Below are 17,685 nucleotides of genomic sequence, written 5' to 3'. Positions count from 1 at the left end.
GTGGAAGATAGTCAGATATTCTACCAAGGACCCAAGCGGCAAACCCCAGCCGATCAACTATTGATGACCAATCTTGAATATATGTCATCAATAGTATTGGCCCAGAAAGTGCCTTTAAGTGGAGAAGAAAGTTCCTTGGCTATACCTGAAAAGGCATGTCTAGTTTATAGTTCAGGTCACCGGCCCAAAACAGATATGTGAGTCTCAGAGGCAACTGGAAGCTTCTTAAAGTCTCATCTCCAAGTGTTAGACCACGTAGAATTTCCCCAAAGCTCTGGTTCCTCCTGCAACAATGTATCTGATAAGAACAAGACACTGTAACAATCAGGATATTTTATAGACTCTGAGAATCAGGACTACATAAAGACATATACACATACTCACTTTTGAACTTTCTCAACTCCAGACACAAGGTGACAAGTAACAAAACCCAATGACACCCGGTTGAAATTGAAGGAGACACCAACTGCTCCTCTGATACCTAAAATAATATTATACCATTAATATATCAACTGAGTACAGTATCTATTCACCATGATATATAGTATATTGTACATAATGAAGATTCAGATCATCCCGTGGTGAGATTCATACCCAAGGTGTTGCTGATTCCCGTTCTCACAGTTGATGTCTGCACATGAGAGATGAGATAGTCATATTCTTCTCTTACCAGTAATACAAGTTTTATTCCCCCGATAGAGTGTACACAGACCTTGGTAGAAAAAGAAGTTAGTTTAGAGTACTGGAATATCTTTCTATATGGATATATATTCCTTCTTGTAATCTTAATCAGAGGAGTAATTTAAGGCTCCGCTTTCCAATCCAAACTGTATAAGAGATCTTTGCACCTAATGTGTAATTTATAACACTAGTGGCTTCTTACGAGGTTTTTGGGCTCACCAAGCACTAGTGCTGTCTGCACATGCTTGGCCTCCCTTCATGCTGACATGACTGCAAGCGGAAAAGCAACCCTCGCAGTGACAGGCTGAACAGGACACAGGAGTCCCGTTTTGTACATGTGCAGGGGGAGAGAGCCCCACCAATCAGCAAGTTTTTTCAATCCTTTGGCAAAACTTGATAGTACTTAATAAATGACATTCCTGGGAACCTTCACTAGGTTCAGGACTATTTTCTTTTCCAGGTGATAGCTTACATGCCAGAATTAGGATTGACTGTGCATGTAAGCTCTCAAACAGCCGTGATTGGGCCTAGGTCCAATCGCGGTTGTTTGCAGTTGGTGTCAGTTGTCTCAAACATTTGGCACTTGCTGGGTATGCTGCGTACTGACGCCGCACCTCTGTGATGCTAGTGATGTCTGAAAACCAGAACTGCATATAATGCTCCCTCGGCTCACATATGCCAGTGGTTGCTAATTACAAAAAAATTTCTTTGCATTTTAAATATATATATATATTTGTGGACTAAATACAGAAGTAGTATTGCACTTAGTTAAGTAGCGTTGTTTCTAAACATATCACACCTTGTAAGGCTACAAAACATATAAGTAAAAAAGTCTTTAAATTAGAACTTACCAGTTTATATTGTTTACTTGTATGAGATATCAATGTTGTTCTAAGGAGCTCGGCCCATTCCCGATCTCCTTGTGGATTTTCCTGTGTTCCAATCATGTACAGGTCATATGCCACACAGACAGAAGGGTTAACCAGGTCCCCTTCAACCTTCCTTGTGGACAGCCATGAAGAAAGAGAACGAGGGGGAGATGAGCCACCTGAGAGGGAAAGGTGTCAATTGAACCTCATTCACCAAGGGTCATATAACATAAAAGAGATATAATCGTATTAATAATAATTAATAACCCTTGATTTTTTTCCAGAAGCTGGCCATGTAATGTCTTGCTGTGACAGTGAGAAATCCGAGTTTTTCACAGTTTCATTCCAATATTCTTGTTTTGAATGTCGGAATGAAACTGTGAAAACGCAGATTGCTAATTGGCTCAGCAACGCTTTACATGGCCAATTTCTGGGGGAAAAAAATCGAGGGTAGGGTGGTTAAAGATAAGACCTGGTTATTGGGAACGTTGAAGAAAGAAATCGAAGAACTGATTTTAGTTGCATCAGAGTAGGCGATCAGAACTAATGTGATAGAAGATAGAGTGGAGAGATCTAAATAGATGCGAAATGCCGACTCTGTGAAGAAGCTGATGAAACAATCGACCATGTACTAAGCTGTTGAGTACAAACAAAAACACAATTCGGCGGCAAAGATGATTCATTGGAAACTCTGTTGAAACTCCCATCTGCCTACAACGAAAAACTGGTGGGACCATAATCTTGAAAAAGTGGTTAAAAATGAAGCAGTAAAGATACTGTGAGATTTCCGTATACAAACAGACAAAGTCTTGACTCCAACTAAAAATGCAGATGGAGAAGAAAAAGAGATGGAGAATGTCACCGGTGAGTCACTCAGTATCATTGTGAATTCTGTGAAACTACAGCTCTCAGCATTTCCTTACCATTAGTCTGGTCAAACTGAGAGCTGTAATTACACATGACAAAAACCTCTATTGCACACAATGGTTTGTCAGTAATGCTTTGGTATACCAAGTTTATCAGAGCATTATTTCCCTGCTATGCACATATGTGGTAAATAGAGATGAGCGAGCATACTCGCTAAGGACAATTATTCGATCGAGCATTGTCCTTAGCGAGTATCTCCCCGCTCGGAAGAAAAGGTTCGGCTGCTGGCGTGGGTGACAGGTGAGTTGCGGCAGTGAGCAGGGGGGAGCGGGGGGGGGGAGAGAGGGAGAGAGAGATCTCCCCTCCATTCCCCCTCTGCTCTCCCCCACCGCGCTCCCCGCCCGCCGCCGGCAGCCGAATCTTTTCTTCCGAGTGGGCAGGTACTCGCTAAGGGCAATACTCGATCGAGTAATTGCCCTTAGCGAGTATGCTCGCTCATCTCTAGTGGTATAGTCAAACTTGTTAAGACCCATATAATAAATTCAATACTTTATTTTAACCTTATAGTAAATGAGGTATTAAAAAAAACAATAGTGGAACATACTTGCAGTTTTACTCTGGTACTTCAAATATGCCACTGTGATATTTACCCATATTCCAGGTCCCGACAAATACAGACAGACTTTGGGGAGCGATCCTTTGGGGCTGTGTCTGATCACTTTGTTTTATCTATAGGAAAAATATAATGGGTTAGTCTAGTCAGTCGGCTACATTACAAACACCCATTAATTTCCTACTTACATGCTGAGATTCTTTGGCTCTGCATATCCTAATACCAGGTGAGTTGTGAGAAGCTAGTGTAGTGAAGGAACCGGAAACCCCCTCGTTGCATGCCTGTTTTACCTGTAAAATAATAGTAATCTTTATTAACCCTTTCCAATCCACTGTCTGATGTCTAAAGACATTCTGATTGAAGGCTGTACAGCTCCGATTTCAGAAGACATCGAGCAGGGTATTCTTACTGTAGATTACTGGCCGCTCTGTTGTAGGGGGCCTCTCTGGCATGTCACATACCGCAGTACTGGCTCTAGCCAACAGATGGCGCCATTGTATAATGGTAGAAAGAGAAAACCCCCTAGGAACAAACCCTGAATCCAAAATTGGATTGCAAAGGTTTAATACAGCACCAACATATTCTGCAGCACTTTACAATCCGAAGGGAACATGTACAGACAAAATCAGACAAAGAAAAAAAAATAATAATTATCAATTCAAACAAACGTTATGAGGGCCCTAGTCATTAGAGCATACAATCTATGAGGAAATAGGGGTGACACAAGAGGTACAGGTCCTTGTTCCGAACAATGGTCATATGTTATAAAGTATACTTAAGATTGTGTGAGCTAGCCATCCAGTCAGTATATGTGACGCACAGATATAAAGTGCATTAAGTGCAGGGAGTGTGGGGGACAGGGATGAATTAAAGGATCAGGTCCTAAGAAATACTGTAGAAGGAGGAGGCTGAAAGGAAAGGAGACAGATTAAGGAATGTGGGGATGTGATAGACCTTTCCAAAAAGATGTGTATTAGGGAACACTTAAAAACTGTGGATGTTGGGAATTAATCTGACAGTTATGGGTAGAGCGTTAGAGAGAGTTGGTGCAGCATGAGAAAAGTCTTGGGGGGGGGGATTACTAATTGTTGAGGAAAAGCCCTTTCCTTTTCTCCTATTCCCTTCGATTTTAAAAACTCACCTTGTTTTCTAGAGAAGAAAGTAACTGCTGAACACCTGAAATGCTGCACATGAGACTGTCAAGTACAGAGACCTGAAATGGAAAAGAAGAAACGAAGACTGAAAGTGTGAAAAATATAATGCCAACTCAAAATGAATATTGAAATTTCAAAATACTTATACACTGAAACCTCTAAAGAAAGACCACCCCTCCACCCCTTTGAGAAGACCTCCCCTCAGATTTCTTGTGACAGGTTTTCAATTCCCCCATATAGTACTCATACTGGTCATCTTCCTTATGGAAGGACCACCTTCTCTGAAGACCACTTTTTAATGCAGTGTTGGGTGGCTATCTCAAATCATTATTAAAGAAAACCTTACACCTTCTATATTTATAATAAATTACACCAGTCTGACGTTCCTTTTACCTTATTGTTTCTTCCAATACTATGCATTTTTGCAGTCTGTGGAAAATATACAATGGGTGCCACCATTTTGAATACGCCATCATTTTGTAACACAGAGCAGGCTTTGCAAAAGGTACCCAGCTTCTCCTTTAGTGCTTGACCTATCTACATATCCTAAAATACTATCTACATATCATAAAATGCTTTGGTAGTTCAGTGGCCCAAAGCCTATATATCTGGCCCCTCCATAACTGTCATACATGTCATGTCTTTAATATAGATGCTCTGTGCAAACTGTCTTGTCTTTAGTTATATGTATTGCACAGCTGCAGCATGTAAGAGGTTAATGTCTGTGAATGTATGGGATATGTATGGAAATTGTAACCAGTTAAGTTGCCACGTGAGTATGCAAGATATGTATGTGAGTGCAAGAGAAGAGAGGGGGGAGATTCCTTTGCTTCAACCCTTCAACCCTCATGTGGTGAAGAATGGAAGAGGAATAGAGATATCCTGATGACCTAGTTCCAGGACCCCTATCCCAGGAGAGAGAGAGAAAGAGAGGGAAAGAGACAGCTGTGCAGTGTTCATAAGTCCGTCTAAAAGTGAGTGTCAGTGGAGTGATTCGTCGTCTTTCGTGTGTGTGTCCAGGAGCAGAGTCATACAGATAACTTAGACTGTAGGCCCGGTATCGTCCTGTGTCCTGAAGTGTGTGTGTCCAGGAGCAGGGTCATACAGATAACATGGACTGTAGGCCCGGTATCGTCCTGTGTCCTGAAGTGTGTGTGTCCTGGAGCGGAGTCGTACAGATAACTTGGACTGTAGGCCCGGTATCTTCCTGTGTCCCGGAGTGTGTGTGTCCAGGAGCGGAGTCATACAGATAACATAGACTGTAGGCCCGGTATCGTCCTGTGTCCTGAAGTGTGTGTGTCCAGGAGCGGAGTCGTACAGATAACTTGGACTGTAGGCCCGGTATCCTCCTGTGTCCCGGAGTGTATGTGTCTAGGAGCGGAGTCATACAGATAACATGGACTGTAGGCCCGGTATCCTCCTGTGTCGCGGAGTGTGTGTGTCTAGGAGCGAAGTCATACAGATAACATGGACTGTAGGCCCGGTATCTTCCTGTGTCCCGGAGTGTGTGTGTCCAGGAGCGGAGTCATACAGATAACATAGACTGTAGGCCCGGTATCGTCCTGTGTCCTGAAGTGTGTGTGTCCTGGAGCGGAGTCGTACAGATAACTTGGACTGTAGGCCCGGTATCCTCCTGTGTCCCGGAGTGTATGTGTCTAGGAGCGGAGTCATACAGATAACATGGACTGTAGGCCCGGTATCCTCCTGTGTCGCGGAGTGTGTGTGTCTAGGAGCGAAGTCATACAGATAACATGGACTGTAGGCCCGGTGTCATCCTGTGTTGTTCCTTCCTGACCTCCTTAATTTGTCCTTCCTGCACTGGAGTGAGAATTTGTTTATCCTGCAAGTAAAGTCCAGTCATTGACCATTCTCAGTGACTGACGTTGTCAAGTTACTCGTGTGTGGACTCTTACTCTTCCTGTTGGAGTAAGGAATGGTGGCGTCACCCATGACATTTCTTCTAGTCCACTACACCACCTATTCAAGTAAGTGCTGCCTCAACGTTGCCTGGAAGAGGCCTGGCGGTGCCTTGCCCAAGGTTGTATGCATCCCTCAGTGGTGTGCCTTGTGTCTTGATAGTAGGAAAACCTGTCATGGCCACTCACCACTGACCAGACTGGTTTTTCCCTTGGTCAAGTCTGACTTTGTCTAGTCACACTGTTTGAAGATCTTTGGTCTGACTCCTGACTGACTCCTGTCTATTCTGGGTCTCAAGCTATGTTAAATATGCTGTTCATTCACTTATCTGGTGGGATCACATCTTATTCTCTGTGGTATTGTGGTTTATACATGTCTGTTACATCTAATCTTTGTCACATTTCCTTATAATAATAATAATAAACTTTATTTGTATAGCGCCAACATATTCCGCAGCGCTTACATAGACGGGGGATACAGAAAGACAAAAGTACAAACATTACAGAACCACAGTTACATAGTAATCAATTGATGGAAACAATAGGGGTGCGGGTCCTGCTCCAACGAGCTTACATACTACAAGTAATGGGGTGATACAGAAGGTAAAGGGCTGGAGATGTGCACGGTATGGCGAGGTGGAGAGTGTGGGGTGATATACACATAGACAATGGTCAGACATTTAGCCGTGTGACGGCAGAAACAGTATGACTGCAGGAGCGGTTTATGATGGCTAGCAGGGATTGCAGTCAGTAGGTCAGGGAGCATGTTATGAGGCGGAGTACAGAGGGGTTTGTTTAGGGAATTCGGTATGCCTCCCTGAAGAGGTGCGTTTTTAGAGCACGCCTGAAGTTCTGCGAGTCCTGGATTGCTCGGGTAGCCTTTGGTAGTGCGTTCCAGAGGACCGGTGCTGCTCTGGAGAAGTCTTGGAGGCGGGAAAGAGAAGTTCGAATTAAAGGGGCGCTCAATCTGGTTTCGTTAGCAGAGCGGAGAGCCCCGGCTGGTTGATGGATTGAGATGAGGGAGGCGATGTAGGGGGGCGCTGCACTGTGGAGGGCTTTGTGGATGAAGGTGGCGAGTTGGGGAGTCAGGGTCCCCTGAGGTTGCTGACGTGGGGTTGCCCTCATCAGGGCATTTGCCCCGCTTTTAGGTTAGGGTCAGTTTCGCTTTATACCCCGTTTTATTCTTAATAAACATTTTGTGTTGTCCGCTTCTGTATCTTGTATATATACACCCTATTCAGGAACATTATATTTATGCCTGCGTAGGCCATGCAGAATAAGCCCTGAAGGGACATAACAGAATTGCTTTATAGTATTTTGAACACTCAGAACAGTTACAGACCTGGTGACCCTTTGGAAATAAGACCATGGATGTATGTCCAAAGACTTGTGCAAGTGTCTTCAAACTCTGCCACGTGTCTTTCATCTCTCTGAAAAATTAAATAAAGTTACAAATAGAGGAGTTAAGTGAGCAAAGTCTAAGGGCTCCCACCCACTGGCGTTTTTTTCTCCACTGCGATGCAATTCTAAAGTTAAAGTCTCGCATCGCAGTGTGAGAAAAACGCAGGCAGATATCCCAAACTCGCTGGGATATCGCTGCGACATCGCCAGTCTTGTCAATGGGGCCAGCGGCAGCAGCGCTAGCCCCATTGAAAAGATATGGAGAATGCCGCTGACTTCTGCCACAGCTGTGACAGAAGTTTCCTTCATCCCCGCGGGGACCGCGGGGATGAAGGTACTGTCTGTCACAGCTGTGACAGCTGTCGCAGCTGTGGCAGAAGTCCGCGGCATGCTATCCTATTGCTTTCAATGGGATCGGCACTGCTGCTGATCCCATTGAAAGCAGTGGTTTCTGACAAGCCCTGAAGAATGATTATTGGTGAAGGGCTTGAAATATAAGCCCTTCCCCGATAATCATAAAAAAGTGGCTAAAAAAATAATAAATAAGTTACTCACCTCATGAATGAATAGCTAAGAGCTATCTGCCATTGGCTGAGCGCTCAGCCAATAGCTAAGCAGTAGCTGCTATTGGCTGAGCCCTCAGCCAATCTGCACAGCCCTTTCAGGAGGCGGGGATTTTTAAATCCCTGACTGCTGAAAGAGCTTAATAGCAAAGCCGGGGAGCAAGCCGGAGGACGCGGCTGACAGCAGGAGAGGTGAGTAACTTATTTATTATTTTTTTAACCACTTTTTTATGATTATCGGGGAAGGGCTTATATTTCAAGCCCTTCTCCGATAATCATTCTGCAGGGCTTGTCAGAAACCACTGCTTTCAATGGGATCGGCAGCAGTGCCGATCCCATTGAAAGCAATGGGATAGCATGCCGCTGACTTCTGCCACAGCTGTGAGAGCTGTGATAGCTGTGGCAGAAGTCCGCGGCATCCTTCATATCTTTTCAATGGGGCTAGCGCTGCTGCCGCTGGCCCCATCGAAAAGACTGTCGCAGCGATATCGCTGCGATTTCTCGCACTGCTCTGCAAGAGTTTTCACTTACTCTCGCAGCGCAGTGGAGAAAAAAACGCTAGTGGGTGGGAGCCCTAAAGCAGCTTGGACCATGTGTGGTGGGGATATACATACTTTGCAGTGAAAATAAAATAACACATTTTAAAGTGTTTGGTACGATCCATTGCTTATTCATATACTAGAACCTCTGAGCCATAGACGGTAGAACAAAGCAAGCAATAGACATACAGTCACAAGTGTGCTGATCAAGGTTGCAGAGTGTAGGACCAGGCCCTAAGGTGAAGCGGGCAACTGGATCTGTTGAAGATTTTTTAAGTTTAAAGGCGTTGTCCAGTTGTGAACTATTGTTGACCTATCCTTAGGACAGGCCATCAATAGCAGATCAACAGTGGCTTGCCACCCGCGATGCCCAATGATCAGTGTGTAGAAAGCAGACAGCTCTGTTGTCACTGCAGTGGCCAGGCTTGGTATTACAGGCCAAATTCTCATTCATTTCAGTGGGAACTTTGCCTGTAATACCAAGTCTGGCCACTGCAGTGAGAATGGAGCTATCTGCTTCCTGCAAAAATCAGCTCAGTGTATGAGCACACTGGCCAAGAAAAAGCTGATTGACGGTGGTCCTAGGTGGCAGATCCCTGGCTGACCTACTATTGATGACCTATGCTGCGACTAGGTCATCAGTAGTTTAGAACTAGACAACTCTTTTAAGAATTTTCTAAATTATATTTTAAAGTTTTACATATCTCCAATTTATCCTTCCCTTTCTTTTTTCTTCAACATATATATTAGACTGATTTATATATGTTTTTTACAAGTATATACAGTAGTTTTATAAATTTTTATTTTTGTGTGTTTTAACAGATATACCGTACATATGCCTTGTTGGGTTGCAATCTTTGACTGTGTGACATATATCGCACCCAAAGTCATCATGTACCCCTAGCCTAAAAGTGGAAAAACAAGAAATTGTAAACATTTGAGTGTCAAATTTGATACTAGTATTATGCCATCAGAATTGGCACTGTTGGGTGGTTAGGATATGTCTGCAATATACTATTTGCCAGGACATATGGTCATAACTCAGGACTCCCATTGCGAACCACAAAGCAAGGGGTCATTAGCCAAAGGTTGGGGATCACTGATGTACTATATATGTTCCATCATTGATTTAGAACCTATCAACTCTCTATTATATTATAGGACTGTTCAATAGACCAATGAGCTTACTTTGTTATTATACTGCTCTATTACTCTAGCCTTCAGTATATGTTTTCCATTCACATTTGTGGACATTTGCGGCTTCAGATAGAGCTATGTTCTGTGTGATATATAAAGGATTAGAGCGTTCAAACGTATTTATAATATACAATATAAGCCCTTGACGCCTGGAGGCCAGAATGCCCTCTTCCTGTACCCTTCCCCAATTCCCCAAGAAGGACAAACACCTTTTATTTGGATAATTTTTGGCCACAGCAGCCTTTATTAACAAAAAACTGTACACTAATTACCAAAAATAACGAGGGGGGAGTCCTTAGAGTCACACAATCTGGTGCTACCACAATCAAACTGATACACGCTGCCCCACAGCCGGAGACAGGCTCAGGGGCAACGCAAGCCGCCCTTAGGTGGCTACCACACTTGGGGCTTACAGCCGGCGGAGGGTCTACTGCCCCCCACCACCAGCCAAGTCCCCGCACCAGATACTACACCAATTACAGAGGAGGGAGTCTTAACGGGTGGGACCGTGCCCACCCAACTCCCCCCCTACACAATTTCCACCGACTCCAAGGACACCCCCACCCGACACAGCCAGCACGGCTTAAACCTTCATGCCCCTGATTCCCAACCACCGGAGCACTGCTACCTCCCTCCTAAAGCCCAACTGCCCTCCGTTTGGTCGGACCTTGGCACGCTCCGCTGCCCAGTACACATATGAGTGTCCAAGCAGCCAAACCAGAGCCGGTAGCTCCTGGTAACGTAAAGCTGGAACCGTCTCGAGTTCCATCTACCTATCTTCTTTACTATGTCAGACCCCAACCCTCTACTTGCCGCCTCCGTTGCAGCTCCAATCCTGAACGAATGGGAAGAATACCTGCCCTCTAAACCCAACTTCAACATGACTTTCTTAAAAACGGCGTTAAACTGAAATTTTGACAAAAAGGACCCATCTGCATGAATAAACAGCGGTCCAGGCTTATCCGTCCTCAACTTTCTATACACCTCGAAACAGTGTACTGGACATAACCTGGCCCCCGGAACTCGACCCAAAAGGACGCTTTTTCCTCTCCCAAACTGATCCCTCTTTGACTTCCTGAGCACAATTTCCAGAGCCCCCTCGGCCGAAGACACATCCGCAAACTGCAAACCCACTCTTACCGCCCTGTTGGGTGACACCATTTCCCCCAACCTAAAAGCTCCATAAAAGGCTAGTGCAAAAACGCAACGGAACAAAGCCTCTTCGAAGCCATCTCTACAAATTTCCCTCAAAACTACCCCCATACTCTCCAAAATTGAAAATGTGACTGGACGCCTCCTATCTTTTACCGAATGACCCTTGCGAAAACCCCGCAGGGCTTGCCGCACCAAAAAACTTTTGGTAATGTCTTTCAACCCCCGAAGCTTCAAACCAAAAACCAAACCAGCGATAAAACGGTCCACCTTTGACACAGACCAACCCATTTCCATTGCATTCCCTAAAAAGGTCAACAAAGCTTCCACGTTGACACTCTCCGAATCCATTCCTCCCTGCCCGGTTACCCACTGCCGCCATTGTCCCCAGGCCAACTCATACGCCTTCCACGTACCCTGTGCCAGCAACCTCTCAATCAGACGTTGCGCAGCACGTCTGGCACGTTCCATAATTCCGGAGGACCAATCCAGCCCTCCTCGTCTGCCTCCGGTGCCAACGCCCGAAACCGCTCCCACTGGAAACGAGAAAGTGCATCAGCTAAACCATTATCCGTCCTGGGGACGTGAACAGCCACAATCCACGCGTTCAATGACAAACATGACAACACCAGATACCGCAGCAAATTCACCACAGGCGGAGATCGAGCTGTTACCCCATTAATCGCTTGTACAATTCCCATGTTGTCACAATGGAAGCGCACCTTCCTGCTCCTGAAACTTTCTCCCCATATGGAGACTGTGACCACAATAGGGAACAACTCTAACAAAACTAGATTTTTTACTGCTCCACTCTGCCGCCATACCTCGGGCCAAGGAGCAGCGCACCATTGACCCTTAAAATAAGCTCCAAAACCTGTCGCCCCTGCTGCGTCTGTAAACAGTTCCCAATCGAAATTATCGACTTCCTGGTCAATAAACAAAGACCGACCGTTGTACCGGTCCAGAAAGGATACCCAAACTGCTAAATCTGCCCGTATCTCCGCGGTAACACGCATAAAGTGATGACCTGCTTTTACCCCCGCGGTTTTTCGACAAAAAACCCGACCCATTGGCATGATTCTGCAGGCAAAATTCAACTTTCCCAATAGCGACTGTAAGTCGCGCAGGGTAATCTTCTTTGCCTGACTCGCCTTCCCCAAATCATTGCGCAACGCCATCAACTTGTCCTCGGGCAACCGGCATTCCATTCTGACCGTATCTATAACAATTCCTAAAAAACTCAGACAGGTCACCGGACCTTCAGTCTTCTCCTATGCCAATGGTACTCCAAACTTGTTGGCTACCCATTGCACCGTGGACAACAGTAACGTACAAACTCTGGATCCCGCCGGACCCACGCACAAAAAATCGTCCAGATAGTGCAAAATAGATTGCACTCCGGACACGTCCCTAATGACCCACTCCAAAAATGAACTGAACGCTTCAAAATAAGTGCATGAAATAGAACAGCCCATTGGCAAACATTGGTCAACAAAGTATTCACCTTCCCAAATGCATCCCAACAGGTGAATGCTCTCCGGGTGAACCGGTAACAATCTGAACGCCGATTCCACGTCCGTCTTGGCTAACAACGCCCCCTGTCCACATCTCTGAACCCACCTAACAGCCGCGTCAAACGACGTGTAAACCACTGAACACAACTCTGGCGCAATTCCATCATTAACCGACTCACCTTTCGGATACGAAAGATGGTGAATCAACCGAAACTTACCCGGTTCCCTTTTTGGGACCACTCCCAACGGGGAAACCACTAAATTAGGAACCGGCGGAGTAGCAAACGGCCCTGCCATGCGCCCCAAAGCAACCTCTTTCAACAACTTCTCCCTTACCACTGATGGGAATTCCCTAGCTGAGCGCAGATTCCAAACGGAAGGGGGGACCCGATGCTCTGGTTCCGGTATCCGAATACCTTCCGAAAACCCCAGCAATAACAAACGCCCCTTTTCCGTGTCTGGATATCTACTTAGAAAGGGGGCCATCTCGAGAACTCTCACCGGCGTCCTCCCTTTTCCCTTCAGTACCCCCACTCCTTCCCTTACCTCGTCGAAAACACTTGGCCGCCCCATGGAACGACCCACTGCAAATGGAGCCTTCATTATATTGCCAGCAAAACCCTGCCTTCCTTTGCCCCTCCTTTGTCCCTGTGCTTCCTGCCGAACTTCCTCCACTAGCTGAGCCAGATGAGCCGGCGGCCCCGGGAAAGGACTGCCCGAAACGCGATGGCGCCATAACCTTCAGCCATAACCCAATATCTTTATGATCCCAACGGATACTGGGATGCACCGCTTTACGCTGACGAAACTGCTCGTCATACCTCAACCATGCCTGACCCCATAATAAGTCCTATACGCCTCCCCGATGGAGTCCAAATAACAAAAAAGCGCAGAACAATTCTCCGGCGCCTTCTCCCCAATCACCCCCCGCTAGTATTGCAAAGGCTTGTAGCCAATTTGCAAATGTCTGAGGAATAAGCCGCCACCGCTTCTTCTCCTCTTCGTCTTTTTTAGTCTCAGTCCGCTTCCCCTTTTCCAAATTAAATTTCTCCAGAGGCAACAAGGAAAAAATCTCAACATACTCGTCCCTCCAGATTTTTTCCCTAACCTCTTTCTTTAGGTGCGCCCCCAAAGGACCTTCAAAACAAACATACACCTCTCCCCGAGCCTTATCGTCGAGACGAATAGCCTCGCCATCCTTTTCAGTCTGAACCGCTACAGTAACCCCAGTATTCCGCACGCTACCTGAGCCCTCTGTAACCCCAGAGCTACCCCCGACCCCCACTTCCTTTCTAGCGACCTGTGGTACCCACGACGCAACCGGGGACGGGGCCCCAACCCCCGCCCCCATGCCCCCTTCACACCGCTGTAACAATTCCCGAACATTACCCATAAGTTCCCTTAACTCACCCCCAAATATCCCCCTTAAAACACTATCCTCCCCCACATTAACACCTGCTCCCCTTAACCGACCCACAAATGCATCATTGGACAGACAAGACAATGAGCCATGCTCACCTGGCTGTATGGAGGCTGTGTCCCCACCAGCTGGCCCTGCGAGGTCCTGGACATCCGCGTTGCTACTGGTCCCATCCGAATCGTCCTGCTCCTGGTGTCTTTCATCCCGCTGTGGAACGAACACGACGGACCGAAGCCTGCCCACGCCAGTCCCAGCGGATCCCTCCTGGATCTGTCGTCGGCTATTGCTGGACCCGGTCCGCCCCCTGGCCGGCACTTCACCAACAGGGGCCACCGTGCTGACTCTCCTCCTCTCCCTGCCGCTGCCTCACAGCCGTCTCTGCTCTCTCCGAACTGCTGCAAGATACTCCCCCGGCCGGTACATCACCAGGGGAGACATCCGTCCTGGAACTCTGCTGTACGAGGTCCGGCGCCGCAGGCTCCGGCCCCCGACGGGAACGAGTGGTCCTGCCCGCCGTGCTCACCGGCCGCTGTAACAGACTCTTCCGCAGCTGCGCCTCCCTGCCCCGAGGCTTGGGGAGGGAGACAGAACTGCTAGGGTCCCCTGAGGGACTCCTGAGCCGCCGGCGAGCCCTGGGAGCGCTGTCCTCCTCTATCAGTCTCTCAGGTGGTCTTGCCCAACGTGACCTCCGCTCCGGCTCACATGGTCCCGCTGCCTCCGCTGCTGCTGCCGCTGCTGCTCCGCTACCCAGCACTCCTGCCACCTGAGCCTGCAACCAGTCTGGACCATACCGGCTCGCCGCTGACCTAAGCTCCTTCAGCATCTTCTCCACGTTCTCCATTTTTCAGGTTGGATTTTTCACTCTCTACTCTCTGCTATCTCCTCTCCAAGGTGACCACCCACGAAGCCCCCCACTTTATATAACCCCCCTCCCACTAAACTTTCCACCTATCCTGACACTTTCCACCTATCTACTAGCAATTTCTACCCCCACCTCCTCCCAATATTAACCCCTTCCTGACTACGGCTATCTGGCCCCACGAGTCATGCCGGGCTTCCTCCTAAAGGGGCCACGACCCCTCCCGCTCCAGCCCGTGACTGTATCTTAATTTTCCCTGCAATATAGTAATGCTGCAGATATAGGAGTTATTACATTGTGTCTCCTTTGTGAACTATAGCCACATATAAGGAATTCTCATTCTTTTATTTATAATCCCCCTCTAAGTACATATATTACAGTTAATATTCAGATATCAACTGACACAGAGAGGCTCAACCACGGTCTTTAACTTTGTATTATATGTCAACATTATGTTTATATTTAAATGAATATGCAATATTAGAAAATATTGACACAAGTTTTTATGATGGGATGAGCTCTTTATCATATTTGTCATTTGCTTTCTGTAATAATACCACTAACCTGTCAAGATTCTTGCACTCTTTCTCTAATTCTGCCATCAGAGCACATTGGTCTAGATCTTGCCTTCTTGTAGCCTGCTGGCTTTCCTGTAAGGTTGCATTATGGGTTCTATGTGACCCATCGTATTGGGAGGAACCACATCTTGAATCGGTGTAAACTTTGTCTTTCCAGCATGAACATTTGCACAGATTCTCCTCTAAAAGAAAGACTTGACAAATATGTGTCCAAAAAGCACAATCCCCTCCAATTAATTAGAACCTCCATCAAGAGCTTATTTTCATTGGAGGACCCTGCAGGAAGAAGACGGACGTACTTCAGGACGGACGACTCCCCGCAGCGCAGAAGAAAGAACACATGGCCGGCAATGAAGTTGGTCACATGTTCTTTCCTCCGGCGCTGCAGAGAGATGTCCGTCCTGAAGTGTGGCCATCTCCTTCCTGCAGTAACACGGGCGCATGACTAAGCCCTTAGGGTAGTAATTTAAAAACTGCAGGACGTGCAAGGGAGGGGGTCTGCAAGAATTGGGTGGGATCTAATCTGGAGATAGTTCTAAAAATCACCTTTTGCATTTATTTTTGAGGTTTGCACGAGGTATGAAGATGGAAAAACTATCAAAAACTTTCTTGCAATGGTCTATAATGCAGGATAAGCCACAGCTACGCACGCAATACATTGCTGCCGGTATGAAAACTTGTAAAAACTTGCACATGAACATAGCACACCACAAAGCAGATATGTTCAGTTTGCGCAAAACCTCTTGGGCTCTGGCGGATCACGTGAAAATGATGCGCAGTAGAAACTTTATAGGTAAATTAGCTCCTGCGCAGGGCTGTTTTGTCTGTCGCCAGAACGATAGAAGTTTTGCACGAACTATACCCATCTGCTTTGTGGTGTGCTATGTTCATGTGCAAAGTTTTCATACCGGCAGCAATGTATTGTGTGCGTACCTGTTGCATATCCTGCATTATGGACTATCACAAGAAGGTTTTTGATAGCTTTTCCAATTTTATGAAATATCAAAGAGATAAGTAATTTCTATGTTTATTATAAGTATTATGTACACAATCTGTATAAGGTGTATTATGTCATTTACAGAATGCCTAAATGTTGATGATGACCTGCCTAAATGGAGTCCGCTCACGTAGACCCCCATTTATATTTCATACACCCCCCCCAAAAAAAAATTTCTTCCTGACATGGACCCTCAGCAAGTCAAAATCGACCCCTGGGGATCCATATAGACCACTATGGGAACCACTGCTCCACAGCAATATTCCTCCAAGTCAATGTCTGACGCTTTAACAAGCCTTGTAATAATGACTGGAAATATAAATCAAAGCCAGAGTCTTCGCCAGAAGTAAAACATAACCATATGCAGACAGACTATTTGGTGGTTTGCCCCTCATTGGTGTACAGTTGCTGGCTGGCAGAGTTGCCTCTTCGCATTTGCATAAATTTCTCAAAGCAGCAAACATGGCCTTATAAGTCTCCTCACACCTACTAGGTGCTCTCCTTAAAGGGGTTGTCCCGCGCCGAAACGGTTTTTTTTTTTTTTCAACCCCCCCCCCCCCCCCCCCCGTTCGGCGCGAGACAACCCTGATGCAGGGACGTAAAAAAAAAACCGCTCAGCGCTTACCTTAATCCCCGCGCTCCGGTGACTTCTATACTTACCGATGTAGATGGCCGCCGGGATCCTCTTCCTCCGTGGACCGCAGCTCTTCTGTGCGGTCCATTGCCGATTCCAGCCTCCTGATTGGCTGGAATCGGCACGTGACGGGGCGGAGCTACACGGAGCTACACCGAGCCCCATTGAAGAAAGCAGAAGACCCGGACTGCGCAAGCGCGTCTAATTTGGCCATTCGACCATTTTAGACGGCGAAAATTAGGCGGGCTCCATGGAGACGAGGACGCCAGCAGCGGAGCAGGTAAGTAAAAAACTTTTTATAACTTCTGTATGGCTCATAATTAATGCACAATGTACATTACAAAGTGCATTATTATGGCCATACAGAAGTGTATAGACCCACTTGCTGCCGCGGGACAACCCCTTTAAGGAGAAACTTTACCCCTCCAGACCCATGTCATAAGCCTCTCAGCCAGCCAGCAACCTACTGTATACTAATGAGCAGCACAAATCCTGAAACAGCTGTCTGTACATGGTTATCTTTTCCTTCTGGAGAAGACTCTGGCTTTGGCTTACATTTCCAGTCTAAGGGCACCCACCCACTGGCGTTTTTTTTCCCTGCGAAATTCGCAGCATTTTTTTCTCTGCAGGGGTCTATGGGACTTGTAATGTTAAAATCGCGATCGCGCAAAATCACGATTTCGCGGTAAATTGCGATTTTGCGCGATCGCGATTTTAACATTACAAGTCCC

The 17,685-nt window shown here is 46.5% G+C and overlaps 1 protein-coding gene across 1 annotated transcript in view; it reads right to left on the bottom strand.

Moving 5' to 3' along the window:
• LOC136579726 (phosphatidylinositol 3,4,5-trisphosphate 5-phosphatase 2B-like) overlaps positions 1-17,685 on the bottom strand; it is a 92,170-nt gene that overhangs the window by 27,829 nt on the left and 46,656 nt on the right. Inside the window, exons 5-13 of the mRNA XM_066579789.1 lie at positions 15,310-15,505; positions 7,443-7,530; positions 4,172-4,243; positions 3,219-3,320; positions 3,068-3,146; positions 1,533-1,729; positions 595-712; positions 385-481; positions 146-284 (exon numbers count right to left, since the gene is read on the bottom strand). Coding sequence (XP_066435886.1) covers positions 146-284; positions 385-481; positions 595-712; positions 1,533-1,729; positions 3,068-3,146; positions 3,219-3,320; positions 4,172-4,243; positions 7,443-7,530; positions 15,310-15,505 — 1,088 coding nt within the window. The remainder of the gene's footprint in view (positions 1-145; positions 285-384; positions 482-594; positions 713-1,532; positions 1,730-3,067; positions 3,147-3,218; positions 3,321-4,171; positions 4,244-7,442; positions 7,531-15,309; positions 15,506-17,685) is intronic.

Source organism: Eleutherodactylus coqui, chromosome 10, assembly GCF_035609145.1.
Source record: "Eleutherodactylus coqui strain aEleCoq1 chromosome 10, aEleCoq1.hap1, whole genome shotgun sequence".
Lineage (NCBI taxonomy): Eukaryota > Metazoa > Chordata > Amphibia > Anura > Eleutherodactylidae > Eleutherodactylus > Eleutherodactylus coqui.
This window is presented reverse-complemented; position numbering and strand designations above follow the sequence as displayed.